This window comes from Pongo pygmaeus, chromosome 5 (genome assembly GCF_028885625.2).
Source record: "Pongo pygmaeus isolate AG05252 chromosome 5, NHGRI_mPonPyg2-v2.0_pri, whole genome shotgun sequence".
In the NCBI taxonomy this organism is placed as follows: domain Eukaryota; kingdom Metazoa; phylum Chordata; class Mammalia; order Primates; family Hominidae; genus Pongo; species Pongo pygmaeus.
Genome location: NC_072378.2, coordinates 123437167 through 123464887, shown reverse-complemented (window position 1 = coordinate 123464887; position 27721 = coordinate 123437167). Strand labels below are relative to the sequence as shown.

At 33.6% G+C, this 27721-nt stretch overlaps 1 protein-coding gene across 1 annotated transcript in view; it reads left to right on the top strand.

Annotated features, from left to right (window-relative positions):
* Positions 1-27721, top strand: part of TRDN (triadin) — a 421845-nt gene that overhangs the window by 371745 nt on the left and 22379 nt on the right. The window contains exons 33-36 of the mRNA XM_054492187.2: positions 197-235; positions 3956-3991; positions 4752-4796; positions 7442-7465. Of these exons, the coding sequence (XP_054348162.2) occupies positions 197-235; positions 3956-3991; positions 4752-4796; positions 7442-7465 (144 nt within the window). The remainder of the gene's footprint in view (positions 1-196; positions 236-3955; positions 3992-4751; positions 4797-7441; positions 7466-27721) is intronic.

The following is a 27721-nucleotide window of genomic DNA, read 5'->3' as shown; positions in this document are numbered from 1 at the left end:
GGAGGAGGAGGAGAAATTTTGACCCTATAGGTGACTACATAAACAGAATGACCAAGCATAACAAAAATGAAATGAGAGAGCCCTGACTCCCTCCACTAATAAGATTAAGTCTCATCTCCAACTGTTTACTCCAAGAATGAGTAAGAAAGTCACGTTTTTTAAAATGATGGTTTCTTGTTGTTTTTTTTTCCCCTAGGGAAGAAGAAAACTGAAATATCTGAAAAAGAAAATAAAGGTAAAGATGACATTTTAAGACATGTACATCAAATTAGCCACAAAAACAGAGGAACAAAAATACAAATTTATACAAATTATATGATTTAAACAGTTGATGAAAATGACACTGATTTTATAGCACATATCATAATTATAGTACATTACAGTTTATCATGCAAAACATATAGGTATTGCATTTTTATTAAATATCTAAAAGGATCAGGAATTTAGAACTGAAAGCAGACTCTACCTGTTACTACTAAATTAAAACTACAGACTTCTTTTCACATTACTACTGAACTGTGAATATTGCCTACATAAAATTCAATTCCTCACCTTAAGAAGACTTGTTAATAAATATATTACTCTGATACAGAGGAAGTGGGAAAGATCTAAAATCAACACCCTAACATCACAATGAAAAGAACTACAGAAGCAAGAGAAAACAAATTCAAAAGCTAGCAGAAGACAAGAAATAACTAAGATCAGAGCAGAACTGAAGGAGTGAGAGACACAAAAAAACCCTTAAAAAAATCAGTGAATCCAAAAGCTGTTTTTTTGAAAAGATTAACAAAATAGATAAACCATTAGTCAGACTAATAAAGAAGAAAAGAGAGAAGAATCAAACAGACACAATAAAAAGTAATAAAGGGGATATCACCACTGATTCTACAGAAATACAAACTACCATCAGAGAATACTACAAAAACCTCTATGTAAATAAACTAGAAAATCTAGAAGAAATGGATAAATTTCTGGATACACACACCCTCCCAAGACTGAACCAGAAGAAGTTGAATCCCTGAATAGACCAATAACAAGTTCTGAAATTGAGGCAGTAATTAATAGCCTTTCAACCAAAACAAAAGCCCAGGACCAGATGGATTCACAGACGAATTCTACCAGAGGTACAAAGAGGAGCTGGTACCATTCCTTCTAAAATGACTCCAAACAACACAAAAAGAGGGACTTCTCCCTAACTCATTTTGTGAGGCCAGCATCAACCTGACACCAAAACCTGGCAGAGACATAACAGAAAAAAGAAAATTTCAGGCCAATATTCCTGATGAATATCGATGTGAAAATCCTCAATAAAATACTGGCAATCCGAATCCAGCAGCACATTAAAAAGCTTATCCACCACAATCAAGTCAGCTTCATCCCTGGGATGCAAGGTTGGTTCAACCTACACATATCAATAAATGTAATCCATCACATAAACAGAACCAATGGCAAAAAACACATGATTATTTCAATAGATACAGAAAAGGCCTTTGACAAAATTCAACACCCCTTCATGCTAAAAACACTCAATAAACTAGGTATTGATGGAACTTTTCTCAAAATAATAAGAGCTTTTTATGATAAACCCACAGTCAGTAGCATACTGAAAGTGCAAAAGCTGGAAGCATTCCCTTTGAAACCTGACAAAAGACAAGGATGCCGTCTTTCACCACTCCTATTCAACATAGTATTGGAAGTTCTGGCTAGAGCAATCAGGCAAGAGAAATAAATAAAGGGTATTGAAATAGGAAGAGAGGAAGTCAAATTGTCACTGTTTGCAGATGACATGATTGTATATTTAGAAAACCCCACCATCACAGCCCCAAAACTCCTTGAGCTGATAAGTAACTTCAGCAAAGTCTCAGGATACAAAATCAATGTGCAAAAATCACAAGAATTCCTATACACCAATAATAGACAAGCAGAGAGCCAAATCATGAGTGAACTCCCATTCACAATTGCTTCAAAGAGAATAAAATACCTAGGAATACAACTTACAAGGGATGTGAAGGACCTCTTCAATGACAACTACAAACCACTGCTCAAGGAAATAAAAGAGGACACAAACAAATGGAAAACCTTCCATGCTCATGGACAGGAAGAATCAATATTGTGAAGATGGCCATACTGCCTAAAGTAATTTGTAGATTCAATGCTATTGCCATAAAGCTACTAATTCACAGAATTAGAAAAAAACTACTTTAAATTTCATATGGAACCAAAAAAGTGTCCTATAGCCAAGATAATCCCACGCAAACAGATCAAAGCTGGAGGCATCACACTACCTGACTTCAAACTGCACTACAAAGCTACAGTAACCAAAACAGCATGGTACTGGTACCAAAACAGAAATATAGACCAAAGGAACAGAACAGAGACCTCAGAAATAACACCACACATCTACAACCATCTGATCTTTGACAAACCTGACAAAAACAAGCAATGGGGAAAGTGAGGATTCACTATTTAATAAATGGTGTTGGGAAAATTGGCTTGCCATATGCAGAAAACAGAAACTGGACACCTTCCTTATGCCTTATACAAAAATTAACTCAAGATGGATTAAAGATTTAAACGTGCTGGGCGTGGTTGTTCATGCCTGTAATCCCAGCACTTTGGGAGGCTGAGGTGGGCGGATCATGAGGTCAAGAGATTGAGACCACCCTGGCCAACATGGTGAAACTCTGTCTCTACTAAAAATACAAAAATTAGCCTGGCATGGTGGCACATGCCAGTGGTCCAGCTACTTGGGAGGCTGAGGCAGGAGAATCACTTGAACCTGAGAGGCAGAGGTTGCAGTGAGCCAAGATCATGCCACTGCACTCTAGCTTGGTGCCAGAGTGAGACTCTGTCTAAAAAAAAAAAGAAAGAAAAGAAAAGAAAAAGATTTAAATATAAGACCTAAAACCATAAAAACCCTAGAGGAAAACCTAGGGAATACCATTCAGGACATAGACATGGACAAAGACTTCATGACTAAAACACCTAAAGCATTTGCAATGAAAGCCAAAATTGACAAATGGGATCTGATTAAAATAAAGAGCTTCTGCACAGCAAAGGAACTATCATCAGAGTGAACAGGCAACCTACAGAATGGGAGAAAATTTTTGTAACCTATTTATATGACAAAGGGATAATATCCAGAATATTAAAGGAACTTAGACAAACTTACAAGAAAAAAAAAACACACAGCCCCATCAAAACGTGGATGAAGGATATGAACAGACACTTCTCAGAAGAATGCAAACATATTTTAAAAAGCTCATCATCACCAGTCACTAGAGAAATGCAAATCAAAACCACAATGAGATACCATCTCACACCAGTTAGAATGACAATCATTAAAAAGTCAGGAAACAACAGATGCTCGAGATGATGTGGAGAAATAGGAATGCTTTTACAATGTTGGTGGGAATTAGTTCAACCATTGCGGAAGACAGTGTGGTGATTCCTCAAGGATCTAGAACCAGAAATAGCATGTGACCGAGACTTGGAACCAACCCATATGCCCATCAATGATAGACTGCATAAAGAAAATGTGGCACATATACACCATGGAATACTATGAAGCCATAAAAAAGAATGAGTTCATGTCCTTTGCAGGGACATGGATGAAGCTGGAAACCGTCATTCTCAGCAAACTAACACCAGAACAGAAAACCAAACACTGCATGTTCTCACTCAAAAGTGGGAGTTGAGCAATGAGAACATATGAGCACAGGGATGGGAATATCACACACTGGGGCCTCTCTGGGGGTAGGGGTTAAGGGGAGGGATAGCATTAGGAAAAATACCTAATGTAGATGATGGGTTGATGGGTGCAGCAAACCACCATGACACATGTATACCTATGTAACAAACCTGCATGTTTGCACATGTATCCCAGAACTTAAAGTATAATTAAAAATAAATAAATAAATAAATAAATTACCCTGTTACTGTTTCTTCTATACAGAAAAAGCAGACATGAAGCCTCTTAAAGAAGAAAAAGGTAATTTTTTTAAAAGAATGAAAAATAGAATGCAAAGCCCTGAAGCTAAAATATTTTAAGTCAAAATGTATTTATATCCTATGAAAAAAAAACTTTTCTAAATATATGTGATGAGTGCTAGCCTGAGTAAAAGAAGAAATATGGTAAGTAAAAAACACAATAAAAATGGTTGTGTAGTAACAGCAGTGTCAAAGAAGCAATGGATGGTAAGCCAACCCATGCAAATAAGCATCAATTTGTTCTGCCATTGATGAGCAAAGCATAAACTGAATCACAATGCTGCCGTTTTTCTTAACATTGGGTTTATTTATTTAGCAAACTATACCATATAAGATGACAATTACTGATTTGAGTATAATTATCATAAAGCTTACAAAGGTCTTAATTATCAAAGAAATAGTTTATTGGAGCAGTAGGAAAGCATTCTTAGACATATCAGAATTATTGTCAATAACAAAATAACTCTTTTTTGTTTATCTCCAAATCCAGTTAATCAGAATGACCCATTTTTCATAGATTCTAGTTAATTTTGTTCCTACATTCATATTATACCTCTGTTTATAAAACAATGTCTAGTGCTAACATTTATTTTTGTTAGGTACCAGTTGGATAGAAAAATTTTTGAAAACCAACTTGAGAAAATATTGATAACACTTAAATTATCCTCATTCTTTAAAGCTTAGCGTTGATGTGAGACAAAATTTTTATGGAAATTTACTTTAAAAATTTATATTTTAATTTACATTTTCCTTATTAACAGTCTCAACAAGAAAAGAAAGACTTCAATTACACAATGTGACAAAAGGTAATCTTGAATTACATAACTACTATGTTTGTATGAAAATATCTGAATTATGTTGTTGCTTAATATTAATATTAAATTATTTTGGAACAAAGAAATCTAGAAGATACAAACTTCTCTTAATAGCAGAGGAAGTGGACAGGTAGAAAATCTAGCAGAAAGCTTACATTTCAATAGAAAATAAGAAAACATGAAGAAATCAGAACTATTAGCAACATTAACATGAACAATTATTCTGTTACACATCAGAAGAAAAAATGATCAATTACAAAGACTTTTTTAGCATGAATAATGTCAAAAGTAATATGGTAGTAAAAATAAATATTACTGGGATTTATTTTTATCTATCACTAAATAACGTATAGTTAAGATCATGAATATATTTTTTATTGCTTATAAATTAGACCTTTAAATTTATTCAACCTAGACACAAAATAGGCAAATGCCAGCATGCACAATGCAGACATTTTTTTCTTAAAAAGAGAATGATCTATTTTGCTGATATTATCATAAAACTATAAATAAGGTTTATACTAAATTATGTAGCCTTGGCAACATAATTTTAGGCAAATTCAATTACTTTTAAAAAGTGCTTTAAATTCTAAGGTGCTAGGTAAACATAACTAAGACAACTATTTTCATTCTTAGCAAATACATAAATCTCTAGTAGGCAGAGAAAAAGCTTTGTTTTTCGCTGACTCCCTTTTACTGCTCACTGAAATGTGTATCCCTGAAATGACTAGACATATCTAGACATACCTTTTACACAAAAAAAATTAATGTATTCATAATTATCACTAATATTAAGAGGTAAAACTTTCAATAGAAGGGCAAATTACATTTGTAGAATAATATAGGGGCACAATTTTTATACTGAAACATTCTTTTAAATATTGTTTAATATCCTTTGAGATAATCAGCCAGAAGGATGAGAAAAAATGAATTAATTAGAAAATGTATGGTTATACCTTTTCCTATTATTAGTTTACTTAATTCTTAGTAAAGCCCAATTATCATGCCCAGTTTAAAGATGAGATGAGTGCAATAAAAGAAAATCTAACATCTTAAGAGTATTTATATGGTACAGACAAGATTTGGCTCCAAGTTTGTATGTTTCCAAACACTATAACAGTTAAGGCCATCTATTCATACTTCAGTATTCTATTATGCTGCTGCAAATACAAGAGAAAGTTTTCTGCCGATCACAGCAGCCCAAGGATAGAGTATATCCCATATTGCCCCCAAGGGAGTGATCTATTAGATAGATGATTTGAGGAAACCTCTGTAACTCAGCTGTACAAGGGATTCAGACTTCTGATTCAGACTTCTCACTCTGTTCTGTGAATCCATCGTTATAAAGTCTTCATCTTGTGAAAACAGTGGAGAAAAATGATTACGTATGAAATTACAAGTCCAACTCAGAGATAATTGAGAGCAGGCATATTCTTATTCATTCCTTCATTTATATCAGTGAAAGTCCATTTTTCCCCTAAATTTCTGTCTTCCTAACCAATGCTAGTATTTTTAAAGAAAAAAATAATAACATGTTAGTCTTAGTGAAATAGTTTTCCAAATTATTTATTTCATAATTTTATGCATGAATCATAGTACTCTAATAATACTGAAAACATGTATCCAAGCTGAAAATGTTTTTTTAAATAGGAATAACCTAATTTTTATAAAATTTTAATCCTTAGGTTTATGTTAGAAACTCTACAAATCTCAAAATAAACCATGTAATACAGGTTGCTTAAAAATCATATTTTCTAGTCTGGCTCTTTAAATGAGACTAATGTTAGAATGGAACTGTTACTAGTCTTTTTCAAGAAATTAGAATGTCTGCTCTAGTGTTTGGGACAATAATTTCACCTTAGTTATTTTGTCCTACACACAGCTTAATAGGAAAGCACATTTCTTTGAAGAATAATAACCTCTCATTGGAATAAATAAATTATTATGAAAAAGTAAACTTACTTTGCATGTTGTTTTTTAAGATGTACTTTATAGTCTGGTAATTACTTATTTTATCTATCTTTGAAAGAAAAATAATTCTAAATGATATATTTTATAAAGTCTGGGAATTTTAAAGAAAATATTTAGCTGTTACATAATGCAAAGTAATTTTATTTAAGCTAAGTATAATAATAGTTGAGCCAAACTCTTAATTTAACAAAGATCTTGATTTCAGTAAGAGTATTTAAAAAGCATAAATATTTTGTGACACTTTGATGAATAGCTTTTTTGATAGCTGACATATTTTCTTAGATAAAATAGATTAATCAAGATATTCAAAGAACCAGCCAGGCATAGTAACTCACACCTGTAATACCAGCTACTTGGGAGGCAGAGGAGGGAGGATTGCTTGAGCACAGGAATTTGAGGCTGCAGTGAGCTGTGGCTGTGATTGTACCACTTCATGTCATCTTGGGCAACTGAGACCCCATCTCTGAATAAAAATTTAAAAAAATTAAAAATTATAACAAAACAAAGACTTATGTTGGCAGGCAATAGATGACTGTATTTCTTCATTGATTCTTAAATAATAAGCAAGAAACAAAATAATTAGATATTTTTATAAAGTCCACTGATTTGTAATTTCCTTGCATTTTATCTCAGTTAAACAAAACTTATTTATTTTCTCTTTTTAGCAGAAAAACCTGCAAGAGTATCAAGTAAGTACAGTTTGTATCAATGACAAGTTCTCTTTGATACATAGTATCAATTTTAAGATGAAATTCGTAAAATATTTTTATTTTTGAAGTGTTCAGTGTAGTTTATTCTAAACTAAATCCTCTGACAGGAATTTATTGGCTTTTTTTGTTACTTATGTTGAAACCTAAAAAAGAACTATGTTATTTGAAATTACAACTTGTAACAGAAATACCTTATTATTTTCTCAAGCCTGAAAATAAAAATGACTTGCATTTAAATAAATAAATATTTTCAGTGATTAAATTCAAGTGAAATAAAATAATTCTGCATCTGCCTTAAACTGTCAATCACTAGAAATTTGTTAAAGACCACATATGGTCGAACAATGATGCTTTTGCTGCTGTTTTCTAATGTTCGTTAACCTAAATAAAATTGTATATCTAAGAAACCTAAATTGTAATTCAATTGTATAGCTATAATTTAATTGTAAACCTAAATAGTAATATAATTGTATATCTAAGAAACCTAAATATAATTGTGTATCTAAGAAAAACAGCATAGTTAGGAATGGATGTATCTCCTATAGTATAAACCACAGCTCCCAGAATAGATTCTCTAGAATATCAGGATCCAGGTACAGATAGAAATTCTATGTATACAGGATATAACTGTAAATATTCTTACAAGTTCCTAAGATTCAAGGAAATAACAATTTATCCTTTTTTATTTCCATATTTATGAAAAATATTCTAAATAAGTATCACCCAATACAAATATAAAATGTGACATATATGTAATTTTAATTTCAATATGTAATTTTAATTTTCTAGTTGACACATTAAAAGACAAAAAGAAACAAGTGAAAATAATTTTAGTAATACTTTATTTTATGTAACTTATTTTATACAAATGTTATTTCAATATATAATCAATATAGAAAAGTATTTATCCCTACATTCTTTTTTTTGTATTGAGATCTTGAAATCTTATGTGTATTTTACACTTACACTACATTTTATCTTATGCTAGTCACATTTCAATTTCCCAAAGCGCCATGTAGTCAGTGGCTACAGCATTGGATAGAGAAGGTCCTACTGTACCTAATGGTAATATTGAAGACAATAAAAATGAACCATTAAAATATGATACCACATGTCATTCAAAGGTCTTTGATTACAAGTGATCATAGACTTGCTTCAGAAATTTAAAAAAAGGAAAGATATTGTAAGGACACAAAATTGTCCCACTTATGGCAAGGGCAAAATGCATAGATAAAAGGAAAGGCCCTTGGAAGCTGCCCTATTCCACACCATTCCCCTACAGCCAAAGGTAATGAGAGCTGACTACATAAGGAGGGAATGCCAAGATTTTTGCCTTGAAGAATGGTTAGGATTTGGATAGCTGGAGAAAAGGATAGAAATGGCTGACAAAGAAAGATAGCATCAGAAGTATTGGTTGAAGTTGAGGTGTAGTGTTGGAAAGAAGTGGGAAGTAAGCACATTTAGGGTGAAACTGTCAGGTAGAGAATATTTAAGGCCAAAATATTTTAGAATGTGCCACAGAAAGCTATGGTTTACTTCCTCCTAGAAGGAAGTAAAAAGTCAAGGAATTATTGGGACACCTAACTTCATAGTAATAGCAGTAGCAGTAGTAAGAGTAAGATTATGAGCAGTAACTGAAAAGGGAAAGATATGAGAAAGAAAAATATATCATTTAAAATATATCATTTCTATGGACCATATTAAAATAAATGATCAGAGACATCATGGAATGATTGTGTTTAATAAGGTGGTTTTCTGAGTATATGAAGCTTATTTTCTCTATAGCACACATTATTGTTTTTATTATGCTTTTTTAGGAGCAATCATCAAAGAACTGTCTTAGGTATTTATAAAGAAGAGCATACTATATATATTTGAAACTAAACAAGTATCATTCTTTTTCTGAATCCTTTTACAGCATTATGTATATGTATGTTTTGCTAGTGGTGGTGGTAGGAGTGGGTTTTGGGGCTCAGACATTTTTTTCGTTCATTTGTTTCTCTAACTAAAGGAGCTTCCTGAAATAGCTATGCTTTGTGGCCATCACTCTCTTCCCCTAACTCCAGTCTAGTGCCTGCACCTCTTGTCTAGCAGGGACCAGGTCCTCCAACTTTTACAGCCATCAGCATGTCATGTCTTTTGTTTGTGTTCTCTTCAATTTCTTTAATCAGTGTTTCTAGTTTTCCTTGTAGAGGTCTTTCTCTTTCTTGATTAGATTTATTCCTAGGTATTTTTCTTATAGCTGTTATAAATGCAGTTACCTTCTTGATTTCTTCTTCAGCTAGTTCATTATTGGTGTATGGAAATGCTACTCATTTTTATGTTGATTTTGTATTCTGTAACTTTACTAAATTTATTTATCCAATCTAGAAGTTTTTTTGGTGGAGTCCTTAGGTTTTTCTAGATATAAGATCATATCATCAGCAAAGTGGGATAGTTTGAATTATTTTCCAATGTGGATGCCTTTTATTTCTTTCTCCTGTTTCATTGTGCTGGCTAGGACATTCTATTTATTTCTTTCTCTTGTTTTGATTGTTCTGGCTAGGACATTCTATTCTTCCCCCTTTTGAAGTCATCATGTCTATTATTTCCATCTTTATGTCCATGTGTACACATTGTTTAGCTCCCACTTGTAAGTGATAATGCATGATAAATTTGATTTTCTGTTTCAGTTATTTCACGTATGATGATGGGCTTCAATTCCATCCATGTTGCTGCAAAATACATGATTTTACTCTTTTTTATGGCTTCATAGTATTCTGTGGTGTATAAATACTACATGTTCTTTATCTAATTATCCCTTAATGGGCACTTAGGTTGATTCCATGACTTTGCTGTTGTGAATAGTGCTACAATAAACATAGAAGTACAGGTATCTTTTTAATATAATTATTTATTTTCCTTTGGGTAGATATGCAGTAGTGGGATTACTGGGTCAAATGTTAGTTCTAATTTAGTTCTTTGAGAAATCTCTGTAACGTTTTCCATAGGAATTGAACCAATTTACATTCCAGCCAACAGTGTATAAGCCTTCCTTTTCTCCACATCCTCGTCAACATCTTTTTTTTTTTTTTTGACTTTTTAATAATAGCCATTCTGACTGGTGTAAGATAGTATCTTATTATGGTTTTAATTTCTGTCATAATTAGTAATGCTCAGTATGTTTTCATATGTTTGTTGGCTGATTGTATGTATTCTTTTGCGAGATGTCTGTACCTTTGTCCACTTTTCAAATGGGTTGTCCTTCATTCTGTTGATGTGATGTATCAGGTTTATTGATTTGCACATGTTGAGCCATCCTTGCATCCCTGGGATGAATCCTACTTGGTCATGGTGTATTATCTTTTCAAAATGATGTCGGATTCATTTTGCTAGTATTTTGTTGAGGGTTTTTGAATCTATATTCAACAGAGATATTGGTTGGGAGTTTTATTTCTTTGTGTGTCCTTGTGTGGTTTTGGTATCAGGGTAATGCTGACCTTGTAGATTGAGTTATGGAGGGTTCTCGCCTCATTAATTTCTTGGAATAGTTTTAAAACTGGTATTAAGTTTTTCTTTCTATGTTTCATAGAATTTGACTGCAAATCCATCCAGTCCTGGAATTTTCTTTGATGAGAGATTTTTTTATTACTGACTAAATTTTGATACAGTTGGTCTGTTCAGGTCCTATTTCTTCTTGATTCGATCTTGGTGAGTTTTATGTTTTCAGGAGTTTATCAGTATCCAATATTTTTTCCAGTTAATTAGCATGTAGTTGTGCATATGAGTCTCTGATTTTTATTTTTTTTTTTTTTGAGATGGAGTCTTGCTCTATCACCCAGGCTGGCAGTGGCGTGATCTCAGCTCACTGCAGACTCCGCCTCCTGGGTTCAAGCAATTCTCCTGCCTCAGCCTCTGGAGTAGCTGGGATTACAGGTGCCCACCACCACACCTGGCTAATTTTTGTATTTTCAGTAGAGACGGGGTCCCACCATGCTGGCCAGTCTGGTCTCGAACTCCTGACCTCAGGTGATCCACCCGCCTCAGCCTCCCAAAGTGCTGGGATTACAGGCTTGAGCCACTGTGCCCAGCTTGATCTTTTGTATTTCTGTGGTATCTGTTATACTGTCTCCTTTTTCCTCTGAGTTTATTTGGATCTTATTTCTTATATTCCTGCTTAGGCTAGCTGGCTGTTTTGATTTTATTATTTCAATGCACAATTTTATTGATCTTTTGTTTAATTTTATTTCAGTCTTTAATCCATCTTGAGTTAATTTTTTGTATAAGGCATAAGGAAGGGGTCCAGTTTCAGTTTTCTGCATATGACTAGCCAGTTTTCCCAACACTGTTTATTAAATAGAGAATCCTTTCCCCATTGTTTGTTTTTGTCAGGTCTGTCAAAGATCAGATGGTTGTAGATGTGTGGTGTTATTTCTGTGGCCTTTGTTCTGTTCCATTGGTCTATATATCTGTTTTGGTACCAGTATCATGCTGTTTTGTTTACTGTAGCTTTGTAGTATAGTTTGAGGTCAGGTAGCATGATGCCTCCAGCTTTGTTCCTTTTGCTTAGGATTGTCTTGACTATACAGGCTCTTTTCTGGTTCCATATGAAATCTAAAGTAGTTTTTTCTAATTCTGTGAAGAAAGTCTATGGTAGCTTGGCCGGAATAGCATTGAATCTATAAATTACTTTAGGTAGTAGGGTCATTTTAACGATATTGATTCTTCCCCTCCATGATCATGGAATGCTTTTCCATTTGTTTGTTTCCTCTCTTATTTTCTTAAGCAATGGTTTGTAGTTCTCCTTGAAGAGGTCCTTCACATTCCTTGTTAGTTGTATTCCTATATATTTTATTCCCTTTGTAGCAATTGTGAATGGGAGTTCACTCATGATTTGAATCTCTGCTTGTCTATTATTGGTGTATAGGAATTCTTGTGATTTTTGCAAATTGATTTTGTATCCTGAGACTTTGCTGAAGTTGCTTATTAGCTAAAGGAGTTTTTGGGCTGAGACAATGGGGTTTTCTAAATATGCAGTCATATCATCTGCAAACAGTGACAATTTGACTTCCTCTCTTCCTTTTAAAATACGCTTTATTTCTTTCTCTTGCCTAATTGCCCTGGTCAGAACTTCCAACACTATGTTAAATAGGTGTGGTGAGAGAGGACATACTTGTCTTGTGCCAGTTTTCAAAGAGAATGCTTCCAGCTTTTGCCCATTCAGTATGCTATTGGCTGTGGGTCTGTCATAAATAGCTCTTATTATTTTGAGATACATTCCATCAATACCTAGTTTATTGAGTGTTTTTAGCATGAAGGAGTGTTGAATTTAATTGAAGGACTTTTCTGCATCTATTGAGATAATCATGTGGTTTTTGTCATTGGTTCTGTTTATGTGATGCATTATGTTTATTAATTTGCACGTGTAGAACCAACCTTGTACCCCAGGGATGAAGCCAACTTGATCGTGGTGGATAAACTTTTTGATGTGCTGCTGGATTCGGTTTGTCAGTATTTTATTGAGGACTTTTGCATCAATGTTCATCAGGGATATTGGCCTGAAATTTTCTTTTTTTTTTTTTTCTGTTGTATCTCTGCCAGATTTTGGTATCAGGATGATGCTGGCCTCATAAAATGACTTAGGGAAGAGTCCTTCTTATTCTATTGTTTGGAATAGTTTCAGAAGGTATGGTACTAACTCCTCTCTGTACCTCTGCTAGAACTTGGTTGTGAATCCATCTGCTCCTGGGCTTTTTTTTTTTTTCTTTTGGTTGATAGGCTATTAATTAGCGCCTCAATTTCAGAACGTTTTATTGGTCTATTCAGGGATTTAACTTCTTCCTGGTTTGGTCTTGGGAGGGTGTATGTGTCCTGGAATGTATCCATTTCTTCTAGATTTTATAGTTTATTTGCATAGAAGTGTTTGTAGTATTCTCTGATGGTAGTTTGCAATTCTGTGGAATCAGTGGTGATATCCCCTTTATCATTTTTTATTGTGTCTATTTGATTCTTCTTTCTTTTCTTCTCTATTAGTCTGGCTAGTGGTCTATTTTGTTAATCATTTCAAAAAACAGCTCCTAGGTTCATTGATTTTTTGAGGGGATTTTCGTGTCTCTATCTCCTTCAGTTCTCCTCAGATCTTGGTTATTTCTTGTCTTCTGCTAGATTTTGAATTTGTTTGCTCTTGTTTCTCTAGTTATTTTAATTGTGACGTTAGTGTGTCAATTTTGAATCATTCCCGCTTTCTCGTGTGGGCATTTAGTGCTATAAATTTCCGTCTAAACACTGCTTTATCTGTGTCCCAGAGATTCTAGTACATTCTGTCTTTGTTCTCACTGGTGTCAAAGAACTCATTTATTTCTGCCTTCAATTCTTTATGTACCCAGTAGTCATTCAGGAGCAGGTTGTTCAGTTTCCATGTAGTTTTGTGGTTTTGAGTGAGTTTCTTAATCCTGAGTTACAATTTGATTGCACTGTGATCTGAGTGACTGTTACGATTTCCATTCTTTTGCATTTGCTGAGGAGTGCTTTACTTCCAACTATGTGGTCAATTTTGGAATAAGTGTTATGTGGTGCTGAGAAGAATGTATATTTTGAGTGGAGAGTTCTGTAGATGTCTATTAGGTCCGCTTGGGTCAGAGCTGAGTTCAAGTCCTGAATATCCTTGTTAATGTTCTGTCTTGTTCTGTCTAGTATTGAAAGTGGGATGTTCAAGTCTCCCACTATTATTGTGTGGGAGTCTAAGTCTCTTTGTAGTTCTCTAAGAACTTGTTTTATCAATCTGGGTGCTCCTGTATTGGGGTGCATTATATATTTAAGATAGTTAGCGCTTCTTGTTGCATTGATCCCTTTACCATTATGTAATGCCCTCCTTTGTCTCTTTTCATCTTTGTTGATTTAAAGTCTATTTTATCAGAGACTAGTATTTGCTACCCCTGTTTTTTTTTCTTTCCATTTGCTTGATAAATCTTCCTCCATCCCTTTATTTTGAGCCTATGTGTATCTTTGCATGTGTGACGTGTCTCCTGAATACAGCACACTGATGAGTCTTGACTCTATCCAATTTACCAGTCTGTGTTTTCTAATTGGGGCATTTAGCCCATTTACATTTAAGGTTAATATTGTTATGTGTGAATTTGATCCTGTCATTATGATGCTAGCTGGCTATTTTGCACATTAGTTGATGCAGTTTCTTCATAGTGTTGATAGTCTTCATATTTTGGTATGTTTTTGCAGTGGCTGGTACCAGTTTTTCTTTTCCATATTTAGTGCTTCCTTCAGAAGCCCTTGTAAGGCAGGCCTGGTGGTGACAAAATCCCTCAGCATTTGCTTGTCTGTAAAGGATTTTATTTCTCCTTCGCTTATGAAGCTTAGTTTGGTTGGATATGCAATTCTGGGTTGAAAATTGTTTTCTTTAAGAATGTTGAATATTGGCCCCCACTCTCTTATGGCTTATAGGGTTTCTGCAGAGAGATCTGCTGTTAGTCTGATGGGCTTCCCTTTGTGGGTGACCTGACCTTTCTCTCTGGCTGCCCTTAACATTTTTTCCTTAATTTCAACCTTGGTGAATCTGATGGCTATGTGTCTTCGAGTTACTCTTCTTGAGGAGTATCTTTATGGTGTTCTCTGTATTTCCTGAATTTGAAAGTTGGCCTGTTTTGCTAGGTTGGGGAAGTTCTCCTGGATAATATCATGAAGTGTGTTTTCCAACTTGGTTCCATTCTCCCCATCACTTTCAAGTACCCCAGTTAAACATAGGTTTGGTCTGTTCACATAGTCCTATGTTTCTTGGAGGCTTTGTTGATTCTTTTTTATTCTTTTTTTCTCTAATCTTGAATTCACACTTTATTTCATTAGGTTGATCTTTAATCTCTGATATCTTTTCTTCTGCTTGATCAGTTCGGCTATTGATACTTGTGTATGCTTCAGGAAATTCTCGTGCTGTGTTTTTCAGCTCCATCAGTCATTTGTGTTCTTCTCTAAACTGGTTATTCTAGTTAGCAGTTCCTGTAATCTTTTCTCAAGGCTCTTAGCTTCCTTGCATTTGGTCAGAACATGCTCCTTTAGCTTGGAAGAATTGTTATTACCCACCTTCTGAAGCCTGCTTCTGTCAATTTGTCAAACTCATTTTCTGTCCAGTTTTGTTCCCTTGCTGGCGAGGAGTTGTGATCCTTTGGAGGAGAAGAGGCATTCTAGTTTTTGGAATTTTCAGCATTTTTGCACTGGCTTTTTTTCATCTTCGTGGATTTATCTAACTTTGATCTTTGTTGTTGGTGACCTTTGGATGGGGTTTTTGCATGGGTGTCCTTTTTGTTGATGTTGATGCTATTGCTTTCTGTTAGTTTTCTTTCTAACTGGAGAAACTTGTATGTTCTGTAGTTGTTGACGAAATGTTCTATAAATTCCTGTTAGTTTTCTCCTGTGACTGGATGTCCAAGTGTCATGCTAGGCTTGAGGTGTTTTCATCCATTATTTCATTAAATAGGTTTTCTAACCCTTTCCAACCCTCTTTGATCTTGGGGACATTGATAATTTCAATATTCTGTCACTTTATGTCATCCTAACTGTAACAAAAAAATTGCTCATCATTAAGTTATTTTTCTTTATTTTTGACTTACTGGATTATTTCCAAAGACATGTTTTCAAGTTCTGAGATTCTTTCTTTTACTTGATTTAGCCTATTGATAAATGTTTCCAATGTGTTTTGTATTTTATCAATAAATTCCTCAGTTTCAGAATTTCAATTTGGTTCTATTTTAAAATAGCTATCTCTTTTTTAAATTTCTGATTCATATCCTAAATTGTTTTTCTGACTTCTCTGTATTGTTTTTCAGAATTCTCTTGTATCTCACTGAATAAAAGCAGTATTTTGAATTTTTTTGTGGGATTTTGTGTTTTCTTTTCCATTGGGATCTATTGCTAGATAATTATTGTATTTCTTTGTAGGTATCATATTTTCTTGTTTTGTTTTCTGTATCCTTATGTTGCTATCTATGCATCTGGTGCAACAGTTGTTTCCTCCAATTTTATGGATTTGCTTTAATAGGAGAGGACTTTTTCCTAAAGATGTATATGTGTTGTTGGTTTGGACAGGGTACTTTTGGCTTTGACGTTGGGTGTCTGAAAATGGCCAGCCTTCCCTCTCCCTCCTTAGTGGCCCCTCTCCCTCCTTAGTGGCCATGGGAATGTAAGCCCCAGGGCAGAACACAGTTCTTTGGGGCTGTGCCATCAGACTGGTGACAGCTGTGGGCCTGCCACTAAGGATGATGGGACCACTCTCAATAGAGTGACATAGGCAAGCAACTAGGGTCACGTAGTTTTCTTGCACCTTGGTCATGCAGCAACCTTCAGCAGCAACAGTGGAATTTGTCTTCAGGGCACATGAAAGTGCCAGGCCTTCCTTCTCCCTCCTTGACATTGTGGTGGCAGTGGCGGCGTTGACTCCAGGGCAGGACACAGTCCTTTTGGAGCTGAGCTCTCAGAATGATGACATGCTATAGCTGCTCAGGGCTCAGAAGCCTGTGGGGCTCAATATGAGTTCCTTCTTTGGAGCGATGCCTTTGCATAATCTTCAGGCAGCTCTCCATGTTAGTCTTGAGGCCTGCAAGAGTTGAGAAACACTCCCATATCTAGTATTGTTAGTCTGTGGCTGAAATGTGGAGCCCTGGGAAACACTTACTTACACTTTCCCCATGTTCCAGAGCTTCTCCTGGCTGCCAGCCCATCACAGCCAGACAGACTGCTACACTTTCTTTTCCTTCTTTGCTTTTGGTGCTTCCTATCACTTCTCTGTTGAATTCCAGTGTAATCTCTTAGACCATCTGTTCAAAGTCTGACTATCTACTTGATACCTTTGTTTCTTTCCATGGAAGAAGCTCATATTAGCTGAATCTAGATAGCCATCTTGCTCCCAGCCTCTTGCTTTCTAATTTCTAAATACTCATTTGATTTTTATTCTGTTATCTTTATTTTTGTAGATATGGTAAATATATGATAAATAATGTGCTTTTCACGGAGTTTGGAGGAAAACATTGGGAGGAGGATGTGTGAGATTGTATTATATTTAGTACTTATTATCTTAAAAATTAAAAGCAAAAAAATCCCACATTCTTAAAATTTAAATAACACCACAATCTATTCCTGATATTAACATTTTAAATTTTTTGAAAACTTTTTCTCTAAAAAAGCAAAAATACGTCCTAAAATATTATTTTCCAGGAACTTGCCCAAAGGCAAAATGTGAAATAAAACCAAGGGATGATAAAATACATTCTTAAAAGGCAAACAATGCAGAGGGAAGGTTTTTCAACCAGACGAGTCATAAGGCTCTTGACAGGGGGGTGGCCCTGGCGAGCTATTTATCCCAATGGTTGTTGGTATATCAAAGAAAAAGATTTTATAGGTGTGCATAGTTATTTTGTTGCTATAGTCTGGGAGTCAACATTTAAATAAAGCTAGGTTGGTTAGATCCTCAAAATGAGTATTTCAAATGAAATAGTGTACTAGGAACATTTCTTGAGATTACTGTATGTGGAGGTTTAACTTTGCCATGTTTCCTGTAATTTCTTTTTCTTGAATAGGGGAGCATTTTTGCCATTAGCACTTCATCAAAATTACCTGAATGCACCAAGTTTTGAGATCATTATAATCTTTGAGATACAATTTTGATATTAGTCCAAGATAAATTTAACTTTGACATCTCCATCATAATAAATTTAGTCTTTTCTAGAAGTTTATTACTTTATAATGAAGTTTCAACCAAGCCTGTTAGAAAAGTAGTTAGGATTTCCATGTTTTTAAACAACTTTCTTTCTATCTTACTTTTGAGATTTTTCAAAAGCTTTCTAACTTTTAATATTCTGATCTAGTACTTTGGTTCTGCATTTTTTCCTTCGTTTATAAATATGCTAAGTAAATAAGGTAGTTCTTTCAATATTAGAGTATAATAGATATTTTAGATGTCAGAATTAAGCATTTTGAAAATTAGTCTGAAATTTAAGCATAAGATAAAATTAAATACAGATTTCATAGATATAAAAGTTGATATTCTTTTTCTGAATTTACATGTTTAGTGTATCTTATGTCTGAAAAGAAAACTCTGAAATGAATATCTAGTAAAGATTCTTTTAATGACTATAATTAACCATAACTAAAGCATCATATTTGTCATTATAATATATATAATGATGAATAAATAAAAGTATAACCTATTTTTATTGATTATATTTTCCCAAATTGAAAATTTTCAGTAATTTCAGAAAAATAGAATCTCCCAATAAGTATGTCATTCCCATTTGAAGTAATATTTCAATTTGTCAAATAATAATGTTACTATTAATACGTAAATTATAAAATGATAATTCAGTGGCAGAAAAGAACTAATCTTTTTAAACACAGAAATTCTTACAACAGAATATGCTTCATTTTATTTTGGTAGCATCTTTACTTTCCTTTTTTACATAATTAAATTAATGATACTTTCTAGCATAACCAAATTCAACCTAAAAGCTACTTCAGAGTAAGTTCACCTCAAAAATCATGTAATTTATGTTATCTCAGACTAAGTTGTTGATAAAAATAATATGCAATCAATTAATGATGACATATCAATATTTTAACTTTTAAATAAATGAATCAATTTTATTGCTTTACAACATATGCCAGTCCCATATCTAGCACTGCACAAGAAAATTTAATAGTCTAATTCGGATGTAGTTACAGAACAAGTCTTTAAACATTGTTTGCTTAACTTTACAAAATGAGTTTGAATAATGTTATTCATGCCCAATTATGTTTTGAATTCATTTGTCTAAAATTAGATCTAAATGTTTCCAAAAAATAAACTGAATTGCTGAAACTAAAATGACTATTAAGTCTCTTTTACTACTTTGTTAATATTGTTTGTGAAAAAAAATCCATTGCTGTAAATATATAACTGTATTTATGGATTTTTTTTTTACATTGTTTCACCAAGTAAGATTGATTATATATTGCAATCAAAAACAGAAAGAAAAAAAGACCATCCCATTTCTAAAATAATTTATTGGAAAATAAAGTTTTGGGAGACAGATCATAATTTTTTTCATAACTTTCATTTATATACAAATTAATATCAAAAATTTGAATTTCCTATCCTTCTTACTAATACAAATTATTCCAGTCTATTTTGTTCTTTAAAAATAGTTTATTATGTAGTTTCTGATACATACAATGTAACATATATTTGAAAACTGGATAATACAAATACTGTGACTTCACTATTCCAACCCTTGATTTCTATGAGAAGTAACTACTACAATGAGTTTCATTTTTATGATTCCCTGGATTACTTTTTTCTAATTTTATGACATGTATTGGTCTCTCATCTCTCTGTGTGTGTAGCACATTGTTTTACTTAATGTTATGCTTCTCAGATTAATGTTTTACTGAAATGTTTTACTTAATGTTATGCTTCTCAGATTTATCAGTATTTTTGAGTAGTTATATTTTACTTATTTTCACTGTCATATATAGTATATTACTTTGTGAACATACACATTTAATCAGTTCTACACTTGATGGACATTTGCAATGCTTCCCATTTATTTGAGGTTTTTCTGTTTCCTTTATAAATATCAAATATGTATGCTTATTTTATTAATCTATTTCCTTTCTACTTTTACATATGTACGTAACAGCTATAAATTTTCCTTTAAGCACTATTTCAGCAGCATCCCACAAATTTTTATATGTAGTATTTTCATTACAATTCAATGTTAAGCATATTTAATTTCCATTATAATTAATTTTAACTAGTGTATTATATAGATTTTATTTATAGAGTATATTTTTTAATTTCTAAACCTATGAGAATTACTGACGTTATTCTTATTTAACCAAACTCCAATTTAAATGTGCAGTAATCACAGGAAAAGTATTTTCTTTGAAATGTGTTCAGTTTATCTTGTGAACTAACATATTAGTTTCAGTAAATACTGTATATATGATTGAGAAGATTGTGTCTTTGCTAATGGTTGAAAGCACAATTCTATAGCCATTAAATCAAGCTTAATTGTCTTTTTAATTACCCTGTATCTTCTTTGACTTTTTGTATATTTGAAGTATCAATAACTGAATAAACTATATCGACATCTCCTCCTATGATGAGAAATTATCAGTTTATCCCTGTAGTTTAATCAATTTTTATATCAGATGCTATTTCATGTTATACGTAAGTTTATATCAATTTTGTGTCTTTCTGATATATTGAACATTTATCTTTATATGATGACTTCTATATCCCTTACAATGCTCTTTTTAAAAAGAGTATATGGCCGGGCGTAGTGGCTCACGCCTGTAATCCCAGCACTTTGGGAGGCTGAGTTGGGCAGATCATGAGGTCAGGAGATCGAGACCACCCTGGCCTACATGGTGAAACCCTGTCTCTACTAAAATACAAAAAATTAGCCAGGCATGGTGGTGTGCACCTGTAGTTCCACCTACTTGGGAGGCTGAGGCAGGAGAATCGCTTGAACCCGGGAGGTGGAGTTTGCAGTGAGCAGAGATTGTGCCACTGCACTCCAGTCTGGCCAAAGAGTGAGACTCCATGTCAAAAACAAAACAAAATAAAACAAAAAAGAGTATTATGCAGTATGTCTGATATTAATATAATTATTCTAGCTTTCTTTTGGTTAATATTTTATCTGAATGTATTTTCAATTAAACCTTTACTTTATGTCCTTTTGTGACATTATGTTTTATATATGTGTCTATCAAACAATATTGAGCTAAATTTTATTTTACATTATATACTACAATGATCTTTAGTTTTAATCTGATGAATGTAGACTATTTACATTTATCATGATTATTAATATCTTAGGTCTGGTTCTCACCGTCTTGTTGCTTTCTCTTTCTCATGCTCTCTCAATGCTTCTTTATCATCTTTCTTGACTTTTATAAATTGAGGGTTTTTTCCTTTTATATGTTTTTATTATTCCATTTTGCAGAGACCATACCTTATTTCTATTACTTTAGTGATTATCCTTACATTTTAACCATACCCACCTAACAAAGTATAAAATTGCTACTTGAAAACACCTTCTAAACAAGAGAGGAATATGAAAACATTTAAATTCCAACATATCTAATCTTGACTTACATGGTAATTTTGTTCAGAAACCTGAATATGTGAATTTTATTAGTATTATTTGTTTAATCATTACGTGCCTATCTGTACTTATATGTTTACCAGTTTAATTGTTTACCATTTCTCTTGCATTTTTGACTTTCTTTTGATAGCATACTTTTCCTAGTAGTGCCTTCTATGAAATCGCCTTGGGTAGAGTTCTATTAGAAAACATTCTCAGTTTTTACTTACTTGACAGCTTTTCTATATCATTTGATTCCCGAAAGCCTTTTATTTTTTCTGTCCCATAATCTAGGCTTCCAATTATACACTTTTAAGCATCTTTTAATGTCTTATTCTACTCTATTCTTTTCTACTGATAGAATAGGGGGAATGCTGTTATCAATTTAATTGTCATTTCTTCCTGTGTAATATATCTTTTCTCTCTGCCTTCTTCAAGTATGTTCTCTTAGCCTTTGTTCTGCTGCAGTTTTACTATAGTTTGTTGGAATGAGGATTTCTTCTTATTGTGACATACTTTCAGGGCACAGGAATTTATCATTTTCTTGTACCTACTTGAGGAATCCATAACCATTGTTTCTTCAAAATATTGTCTCTTTTCCATTTTTTCTCCTTTATGCCACTGCAAAAAAGCAAGAAAAAAAATTAATACATTTGGAAAGGAAAAAACAAAACCATCCCTATTCACATGATTGTCTATGTAGCAAATCTAAAGCCTGTATAAACACAAAAACTGGAATTAGTAAGTGAGTTTCAAAAGGTAGTAGGGTGTCCTGGCACAGTGGCTTACGCTTGTAGTCCCAGCAGTTTGGGAGGCTGAGGTGGGCAGTTCATGAGGTCAGGAGTTCGAGACCAGCCTGGCCAAGATGGTGAAACTCTGTCTCTGCTAAAAATACAAAAATTAACCAGGCATGGTGGCACGTACCTGTAGTCCCAGCCACTCGGGAAGCTGAGAGAGGAAAATCCCTTGAACCAGCGAGGCAGAGTTTGCAGTGAGCCAAGATTGCACCACTCCACTCCAGCCTGGGTGACAGAGCAAGACTCCATCTCAAAAAAAAAAAAAAAAAAAAAAGTAGTAGGGTATAAAGTTAATACAGAAAACATTATTTCCCACATGCAACATGCAATTGGAAACAAAATTTAAAAAAAATTAGTCCAGGTTACCTAATATGAAATACTTACGTATAAATCAAAATGTACATATGATCTATATGTTGAAAACCACAAGATGATGATAAAAATTATTAAAGAAAATCTAAAATAAGTAGAGCTATACCATATTCATAAATTTGAAGATTCAACATAGCAAAGAGGTCAGTTCTCCCCAAATTGATCTATAATTTAATGCAATTACAATCAAAATCTCAGACAGAATTTCTTAATATATAAAATCTCTTTTACAATAGCTAAAACATTTTTTTAAAGAACAAGTTTGGAATAATCATATTACCTAATTTTAAATGTTACTGTACACTTACAGTAATCACAAGAGTATGGTATTTGCAAAGGTATAGCCTCATAGATCAATGTAGCATTAAAAATCTAAGAAATAGACCCACATAACATAACCATTTGATTTGTAATAAAACTTCTGAAGCAATTTAATGGAGAATAAGTAGACTTTTTAACAAATGGCCCTCAAACAATTGGACATCTATGTATTTTTTTAAAAATAAACTGCTATCTTAACCTCACATAGTATGCAATAATTAATCAAAAATAGATATCTCTAAATGTAAAACATGAAATTATTGAACTTTTAGGAGAAAACATCTTTGAGACCTAACATTAGATGAAGAGTTACAAGATATGACACCAAAAGGACTATCTGTAAAAGAAAAAATAATAAATTGTATACCATCTCAAAATTAAAAATGTATGCTCTGTGGAAGAGTAAAGACTACATATCCAACAAAGGCCTTGTGTTTTTTACAAATTGGGTGAAATAAAATGTTAGTTAAAATTAATTTTAAAAAGTAAACAAAAGATTTTAACACATACTTCACCAAAGAGGATGTATGAATGGCAAATAAGAACCAGAAAAGATATTTGACATTATTAGCTATTAGAGAATTGCAAACTAAGCCACCATTATATAACAGCACACATTTATTAGAATAAGTAAACTTTTTACAAACATGGAAAAATAAAAACAAGTGCTGGCAAGCATTTGAAACAACCAGAACTTTTATACGTTGCTGTTGGGAAGGCAAAATGGTACTAGCACTATGGAAAACTGAGAGTTTCTTATAAAGAGAAACACATGCTTATGTTATGACCCAACCATCTCACTCCTGAAGGATGAGAGAAATAAAAATTTATGTTCACCCAAAAATGTGAACATAAATGTTTATTGCAGCTATATTCACAATCGCCAAATCTGGAAATAACCCAAATGTCCTTCAACAGGCAAATGGATATAGAAGCTGTAGTACATCCACACAACAGAATATTTCTCAGGAATAAAAATTCATATGTGCAACAGTTATATGAATTCAAATGCATTATTTCTTCTGAAGCTAAGCTCCAAAGGTTCCATACGGGAAGTTTTCATGCATATGAGATTCTTCCATTGGGTTACAGCTCAGTAGTTGCCCAAGGTTAGGGACAGAGGGAGAGTGTCAATATAAAGGAGGAGAACAAAGGTATTTTTTGGAGGTGATTGTGGTTGTAGTCACACACATCTATAAGTGTCTTAAAATTTATATACGTGTCTTAAAATTCATAGAAGTTTGCACCGAAAAACTCAATTTACTGTGTGATTATTTTAAAAAATGAACCTTAAAAAATAAAATAAATAACGTACAAAACTTGTGACAGATAGCTTTTTGAGATTTCCTACCTGGGTTACTTTTTCTCACTTACCTGACCTTATCTTTTTCTTTGTCTTTACTGACCCTGTCCTGCTCAACTTTTATTCCACTCCCAGCAGTTCCTTACCATTTGTAGGAATCCATCCTGAAAGTGAGCCCTGACTTGTCAGTTTCCCAAGGTCACAGGGTATCTGATGGTTCCAGCACCTTCAGCTCTCAATGCTTACCTGCTATTGGACTTGACAAAGTCCCTCACAACTTTAGCTGATGATCTCATCAGTCTGACTTCCTTTGGGAAATACCTATTGGCTATCTGAGAGACTGATCACCATCTGTCAGACTCCCCATGGCTTCCCTCTGCTTCCTCTTCCACAGACTATGATTCCTTGTAGATTTTTGACTATTCATTTGTCTCAATACATGGATATCTTAGGGTTCATCTAATTTGTTATAAATATTGTTCATGGTTTTTGCTGTCTACCTATTCTATCCATTCTTGGGGGAGAAATATAAAGGAAATTTAAGATCTATACTGCTATTATATTCTCACAGTCCCCTAGAACAATTTTATCATTGTCCCACCCTCCCTGGCTTAACAAACGATCCCAGCCTCTACACCCCCGTTTTGCTCCTTGCACACTTAATTACTGAATTTCAGTTTTAATATAAGCACTTATCCTAACGTGACCTCACTTTTCATGTATCAGCAGGGTTAGTTTTTTATTTTAATTTCCCTGGTACAGAAGGGATAATTCTATTTGAAGATTTCCTTTACCTCCTCTAAACCCAGTCCTCCAACAAAAGGTATTATTAGTTTGTGTTGCTGTGAATGAGCACGTTAGTGTATTCAGTCCATCATATTTTCAGAAGTTTTAGTGTCTAACAGTTTTTAAGATTTTATCCACAAATCTTATTTTAACCAAGATTATTGCCCTTCTTTTTCTAAATTAAAAAACAAGATATCTTATGTCCCAGTTCTAGACAATTGTGTAAAACTAATTATGTCATTAAAAATTTAGCAAGTACTTCATCATAGAATCCTAAATTTAATCTTTATTAAAGCAAAACCATTCTCAGCTAATACAGATATGTACAAACTGAAAAAAAAAGTCTTCTTGTAATGAATGGATGAAAGCTTATTTCAGGCAACACATGGGTGTATATATATTTAATATATGTGTGTTTATAAACATATATACACATACCTATATATAAATGCACACACATATATATGATTTGAAAGTGATTGTTTTTATAAAACGACTTCTGTTTTGTTAGCAGTCACATGCTGAAATGGAATGGCAACATTACTGTAGTTTTTGCTAAACAAATTAGCACTAAATTCATAATAGACATAAGTATACAGATGGTATCATAGGGTAGTAGTTGATACCAGGGAAACTAGCTTCAGAAGTACTGGTTCCCATCATGACTTAAAAGCTGAATAACTTGGACAAATTACTTAACATTTTTGTGCTTCAATAGCTTTATTTTTAAATTTTGAATAACAATATTCATCTCATAGAAATTTTGGGTAGATTAAGATAAAATAGTAGAGTGCACAAATAGGGATTGGTATATAATAAGTGATTATTAATTGGTAACCATAAGAATGAGGATGATGATGATGATTATGTAATGACAATGGGTTACTCCCCTAGCAAGGGACAGATTTCAATTATTAAACTCTTATGTCAAAATGGATACAATTATTAAATGAAAAAAATAAAAAGAAAACATCTATCTCTTATTTTTGCTTGGATTTAAAACAATCTCACTTTTTAAAGCAAGGGTGATTAAATTCATGATGATTTATTTTTTAGGAGAAAAAAATGGCTGAAGCCTCCTTAATATGTACCAGTAATCATACTCACCGCTGTGATCACCCCTTTTGCTACACTCCAGAGAAAGGTTGTGTATAAGGCACATTTGGTGAAACGTTTGTCACTGATCATTATTAGACTTTGGGTCCCAGCACTGTGGCCTCATTCATTTAAGGGTGATGTTAAGTTGTTCTGACATTGCCCGCAAGAGAGCCGTGTTTATCCTGGGAGTGATGGGACAGTCACTAAGAAAGGGTCACATACATTCATTCAACACTCCTGGCTTCACTGTGTGCTGCCTACAAAATCCCAAATTTGAAATTTCCCTGCATAGTTTATTATTCCCTAGAGTCAATTTTAAGAATCTTCAGTGAGTTCTCAGTGTAGCAGTTCATTTTCTTTAAAACTCGTGATTGCTTTAAATAATAGCACATATAGAAGGAGCTTCTCACACCTGAGAGCTAAAATAAACTGGCTGTCAAATGTTGCTTCGAACTACCGTGGGTTTTTAAGATTTCTTAGGAAAATGTAAACTCTTAGAAAGTAATATTCTGTTAAACCAGTTACACACAATTCGGCCAGTTAGTGGAGAAAATAATTTGGAGCTTTGGGTATCTCTGGAAAAACAGAGAGAGGCAGTGAATTTGATAAAGGAAGAGGGCTGAGGAAGAATACAAATATTCATGCTAAGCTTTTTTTTGCATCTATGACTAAGGATCCCACATGTTTACTTACAAGGATTTCTTGAAACTGCACAAATCAAAATAGACTGCTGGTAGAGATGAACATAGAGTAACTGAGCTGGTACATATACATGTATTATTTAGGGGGCTTTGATTTATTTATAGTGTTTGCTAAGAGCGTGCAGAGCAGGCTGGACACTACACAGAAAAATTTTATGTTTAAAACTGAGAAAATCGAAATTAACAATCTATGCCATAAATTTGGGTTCTTCAAAGTTTGCCTTCTCCCCAAATTATGATCTCTTTTTACTCTTTTGTATATTCCCTATCACCAGCCTCCCATTCTCATATCAAGAAGCATTGCTTCTCCTAAGATTTACCATTCTGTATTCCTTTTTGATTCCATCCTCTCTTGCTTTCTCCCTCAGTCATGCCTCTGCAGTTCTCACCATAAGAGTTTCTCCTACCTCTGCCTACAAGTATTCCTTTGTACAAAATTTTCCATGCCCTTTCTGCTTCTCAGAGCTGTTGTCTTTTTGCTCTGCTTGCATTTGCAGCCACTTCTGAACTAGATCTCCTAGAAATTTCTCTCTACTCTTCCAGTTTTAATTCCGTGCAACTTGGATATCTGCCCCCATTTCTGCCCCAACAGTCTCCCCAAATAGCTAACCTCAAGTTCAACATGGCGTTCCAAATTGTAAAGCTGAATTACCTTTTGCTCACTTCTCCCCTATTGTTAACCTCTCTAATGCCTTCCACATTGTGGGTTGCCTGCCCTTTTTGAAATGTTTTCCTCTCTTGGCTTTCAT